At 37.1% G+C, this 5,646-nt stretch overlaps 1 protein-coding gene across 1 annotated transcript; it reads left to right on the plus strand.

The window, feature by feature from the left end:
* The first annotated feature begins 961 nt into the window (after window positions 1–961).
* LOC128602102 (macrophage mannose receptor 1-like) lies at window positions 962–5,298 on the plus strand. The gene is made up of 6 exons (XM_053615656.1): window positions 962–1,253; window positions 1,975–2,016; window positions 2,335–2,724; window positions 2,924–3,268; window positions 3,568–3,930; window positions 4,924–5,298. Exons 1-6 carry the CDS (start codon window positions 1,238–1,240, stop codon window positions 4,944–4,946), a joined length of 1,179 nt encoding a protein of 392 aa, XP_053471631.1. The 5' UTR covers window positions 962–1,237; the 3' UTR covers window positions 4,947–5,298.
* The last annotated feature ends 348 nt before the right edge of the window (window positions 5,299–5,646 follow it).

The raw sequence follows: 5,646 nt of genomic DNA on the forward strand, positions 1-5,646 counted from the left end.
TGGAGACAGATGCAAGTGCAGATTAGATTTTAATTGAAAACATAAAATGAACGCGAAACAGTAACTACAGAACATGTGGCAAAAACTAAGACAAAGAATAAACATTAAGCAAAGACCATAATACCAATGGCAGAGACAAACTGTGGCTAATATACACATAAGTGCTCGTTAATATGAACGTGATTCAGGTGCAGGTGGTCATGTGACTGTGATGCAGTGAGGTGCAGTGGCTGCTGGGAACTGTAGACTCGAGTTCTTTCTCTGATATTACATGACAAAAATACATTTACTTGAATTATACATCAGTGTGTTCGGTGTAAACATTACTTAAGTGTAATCAGCTATCTAATATTTCTGGTCAAGCAAGCTTCTATTGTATATTTCAACTGTTTATTCATCAGAACAGGAAGTGAGATCACAAGATCTTAAATGAACTTTTTAGGATGCTGGAAAGCAGAATAAGCCATTTAGTAAGATTTTACTGAAACAAACATATTGTAAAATAGCAGCAAATACAGACCCTGCCTTTACCATGACCTTAAATAATTGTATTTTTTGTATAAGTTATGTGTAACAGTTGTGTAACAGTTTATAAGAAACATTGCTCCTTTTTTTGTTGTTGCTACAACCACAGATAAAACCAAAGAAGCTGCAGGCTGTTAATTCTCTGTTCACCTGTGGATTTTATGCAAATGCATGATTTAAAAAACAAGGAGCCTCCTGTCTGTAAGCACTAACACATCTCTCTCTCACTCACACACACACACACACACACACACACACACACACACACACACACACACACACACACATAGCTGTACTTCAAATAAATGTGACCTAAAATACAAAGCAATCCTTGTACTGTAAACTTCCTGATTGCGTGGTCAGTTCCTGAAACTGTCATATACTGTTTGATACTGAGAAGATATCTGTATTTTATGGCCGCATGGAAAAGAAAGGTCTCAGTTATCGGGTCACCGGCTTACAGAGTCTCATGCAAAGTGTTGGGTACTTCCTGTTCATCAGCACCGGCTGCTAAGATATCGCCACTGAGATAAACAGGGAAGGCAAAGGGATGGGAGGGGTTGATGAAAGAGGACAGGGATATAATGAGACGTCTGTCCAGTTCAGGAGCAGAAGGTGAGGAGAAGAAGAAGAAGAGCAGAAAGACGCATAAACAAACTCGCACCACACACCCCGGGAGGATTTATCACTATTCACTGCACCAGTAACGTCCATGAGGAACATTACAGGTATGGATATCGTACTTGTTTACATGTTTGTAGTTGAGTTTTACTTTTATTTCTTTTCATAGTAATAATTACAGCAGTGTATTTGAACACATATAATAAGAAATAATGCACAAACTACTGTATAACAGAGTGAAATGTTGTTTTAAATAATAAAGTTTTTAGTTTTTTTTTACCAATATGTCATATTATTTCAGTTGCCTTACTGCTCAATTCACAGAGTATACAAGGAGTGTGTATGTGTGTGTGTGTGTGTGTGTGTGTGCGTGTGTGTGTGTGTGTGTGTGTGTGTGTGAGCGTAATTTCCTACTTAATTTCTGTGTGTTGTTATTTTCTTTGGGTCAAAGCCAGTTTTTTTCACATTTGCACCATCCTGCTATTTTCATGTTCATAAACGAAGGCATTTGCTCGGACGTAGGTTTAGGAGAAAGGTGTAACGTGGGGCGTGGCTTGGCAAATTCAAATGGGGAGGGGCCTAGGTGATTCTCCACCATAGCTTGTGGACTATTGTTTATCTCGGCCGATCTAAGAAATGTTCAGACTTTCTCTAACTCAATTCATTTCACCAAATTGAAGTGAAAATAAATCATGTTCTGGACTTGTACGTGTACTTCAATTGAACTCATATTTGATGTAAACTTAACCCGCACTCATTTTAGTTAAAGGACTAGACAGCATAAGTGATATACTGTGAATATTGTATTTATATTGTTTATTTTTACAGGGATGAAGGATGAATGGGTTTTTGTTCTCCTGTTCTCCTCAGGTCAGTGTTGTGTGCACTATAAGTTGTGTGTGTTTATGTGTTTATTGGAGAATCACTACTGACAGTCTGACTCTTTTCAGCTCTTAAGACAATGTGTAATTGATGCTTGTGCATAAAGCTGATAAATCACGTCAGTGTTGTGTGTTTGATCGTTATATTTATTCACTTATATAAGTGTGTGATTATAATTTAATTTGTGTGTTTATTTATGAGAATCTAGACACATTTTTATGGCATTTGTGATTTTGGTCTTTCATGGTACAGCACCCATAATGATTTTTTAAAAATATTATTATTATTATTTTATGTTACTCACAGTGGTATGTGGTATAGAAGCATATATTCCTAATCGCTATCACTTTGTGAATGAGAATAAAACCTGGAGTGAAGCTCAGGATTACTGCAGAGAGAAATACACTGATCTGGCCTCCATCAACGACATGGGAGAGATGATGAAGCTGAATTACACACTGAAGAAGGAAACTGTAAAGAAAGCTTGGATCGGTCTACAGAGAGAGGGCACTGGGGAATGGCAGTGGTCTCTGGCAGATCAAACTTTCTACAGAGACGGAGACACTTACAGAAACTGGAGTAGTGGACAACCAGACCACCAAGGGGGAAATGAGTTCTGTGTTCAGATGCAAAAAAGCACTGGTTCCTGGCATGATGACAGATGTGATAAAACATACTATTTTGTGTGTTATGAAGGTAAGAACTTGCTAAAAGATGTTATTAAAAGGATAAATAACACTTAATGACTTTACATTAATGAAAAATATCTGGATGATCTGAGTGGAGTATTTTATTTCTTTTAATAGTTTTTTTTTTTGACTGATGTTATTTTAATGGCAGAAATCTGATTGAGTGATGAATGAGTTGTTCATGATGTAAATTAAATGTTTTTCAGAAAAGAACACAAACACTAATAGATACATGTTTATTAATGAGAACAAGACCTGGCGTGCTGCTCAGACCTACTGCAGAGAGAAACACACCGACCTGGTCAGTGTGAGGAACAAAACTGAGAATGAGGAGATCAAGAAAGTGATTCAAAGTGCAACTGATGTATATGTTTGGATTGGTCTGTTTAATGATTCCTGGAAGTGGTCAGATCAGAGTAATTCCTCATTCAGATACTGGAGCTCTGACAAACCCAGTGGAGATTTGAACTGTACTGCAGTGAATGTGTCTGATCAAGACCACTGGACCAATGTGGACTGCACAGAAAAACTCCCCTTCATCTGCCATGAGAGTGAGTCACATTACACTTATTCAACATGTCTATTTATTTCATAGTGCACAGGATTAGTCGACACAGGTTTAGTTATGTCTGTGTTTTTATGATATCAAACACTGAATAGAGAATTCCACACTGTATATATATTATATGCTGTGAAAATGTTGGAATGCATTTTTTACTACAACCTTTTTCCCCCAGAAAATCTTTGTATCTTGGTGTTTTTGTTGAAAGACTGTCCCTCTGATATAGAACACTGGCTGCAGAATTTCACACTGTATATATTATAGACTTTTTTCCTCTTGTATGTCCAGATAAGCTGATCCTGATTAAGCAGAATCTGACCTGGAAAGCCGCTCTGAACTACTGCAGGAACCATCATTATGACCTGGTCTCAGTGCGCACTGAGGAGATGCAGCTCTGGGTGAAGGAAGTGGTTCAAAACACCTCCACCGAACACGTGTGGCTCGGCCTGCGTCACACCTGCGCTCTGGGCTTCTGGTACTGGGTGACTGGAGAGATGATCTGCTACCAGGACTGGGCCCCGGGGAACGGGACAGGGTTCGAAGACTGCAGCCATGAGGAGAGAACCGGAGCAGTGCAGTCTGGAGGAAAGCAGCAGTGGATCAGCCTGCCTCAGAGCGACACACTCAACTTCATCTGCTCTACCTATGAAGGTTAGTCAGTGTGGTGTTTTCGCTGTAGTAGTTCGTGATATCATTAACATTTTCTATACATTTCTTCTAACACATTTAAGCAAACATGAAGTCTGAGCACCATATGTGCAACATCAGAGAATCCACGTCTTTTTATTTTTTTCTCATATAGATTTTAAAATGTTTTCTGATCCTATATGTAATCTGTGTGGCACACATACTCTTTTCATATTTTCCAAGCATTATGTAATTCATGCAGATGATACTCACTATAATAATATAGTTTCTATAATAATATAGTTTCTATAATAATATAGGGTTTTTGGGTGAATCAGGGTGAAGGTATTTACTTGTATCACACTTCAGTGTGTTTGGTGACACATTTATTTTATTATGCTTTCCGGATAATTAATCTGTAAGCAACTACCTAATATTTCATCTTAAATAATCTTCTATGAGCAAATAACACCATAAAGTCATAAATACAGGATGTTTGTAAAATGTTTGTGGATGTGTCTCTATTGTTATTCATTTAGTGCAAAATTTCTCTATGTTTTTAAACTTGAATAAATGAGTGTGTATTTTTTAAACTGTATTTTTAATCAGGGGGCGTTGGTGTCTCTATACCTGTCATGTACGATTTTTAAGATTTAAATACTGAATATGGAGTGTAATGATTATTGGAATTAGTTTCTGAAATAAAATAAATCTCACGTATCCTGTTGACGTGTTTCTGTTTGTTTGAGTTTTTTTTTTTTTTTGTAGTTATTAAATACTATGTATAATGACCTTTATACACCTGTATACATTTGCTGTTATGGAAATTACAATTGTAGCGTAGATTATATAATTTTTAAATTAAATTAAATTAAAATATTTCTACTTGTTAGAATTCCTAACTTTTTCTTTTGGCCTCCAACACCAAATGACATCTAAAGCCGTAGAATCATAAGATCAGCATCATATTTGGAGAGTGGAAGGTGTTTGACCTATGAGCAGGTTGTTTTCTTGTAGAACCAATCATAGACCCTCGATGAGGTGAGACAGCCAATCAGACACACTCTCATCCAGACATAGTGAGTTTGTTGAAACCTCCTATTTACTACCTGGATCACCAAAGTTCAAAGAGAACATTCCGATCTGTGTAACACAAAGAACTGAACTTTTCTTCAGAGATTATTTCAAAAACAGCTGGACAGAATGAAGCATTAATCCCAACATCTGTTCAAAACCAAAAACTCAAGATGGCTACACACCAGAAAACTCTTCAACTATATCCAGTCAGTGGCCACTTTATTAGGAACACATGTACATTTACTCATTCGTGAAAATATCCACATATCCAATCATGTGGCAGCAGCACAATGCATAAAATCATTAACATACAAGTCAAGAGCTTCAGTCAAAGTTCACACCAAACATGGTGGAAAAAATGTGATCTCGGTGACTTCTGGACTGTGGCAGAGAACAATTGTCGTCAACAGACGGGCTGGTTTGAGTAAACATCAGAAACTGATGATCTCCTGGGATTTTCACACATAACACTCTGTTGTGTTTACACAGAATGGTGCAAAAAACAAAAAGCATCCAGTGAGTGTCAGTTCTGGAACTGGAAGAGAAATGCTTCTTTGATGAGAGTTGATTATTTCGGTATTTTGAAACAAAGAAAAACAAAGAAACAAGAACCAACAACCTGAAATATGGATATGAGGCAAGAAACATAAAGATTATAAGCGA

The sequence above is a fragment of the Ictalurus furcatus genome, chromosome 26 (genome assembly GCF_023375685.1).
Source record: "Ictalurus furcatus strain D&B chromosome 26, Billie_1.0, whole genome shotgun sequence".
NCBI lineage: Eukaryota > Metazoa > Chordata > Actinopteri > Siluriformes > Ictaluridae > Ictalurus > Ictalurus furcatus.

Bases quoted from the DNA above. Each gene is read 5' to 3' on its own strand.
- LOC128602102 (XM_053615656.1), top strand. The intron at 2,725-2,923 runs GTAAGAACTTGC...AATGTTTTTCAG, and splicing joins CTATTTTGTGTGTTATGAAG to AAAAGAACACAAACACTAAT. The intron at 3,269-3,567 runs GTGAGTCACATT...TTGTATGTCCAG, and splicing joins CCCCTTCATCTGCCATGAGA to ATAAGCTGATCCTGATTAAG.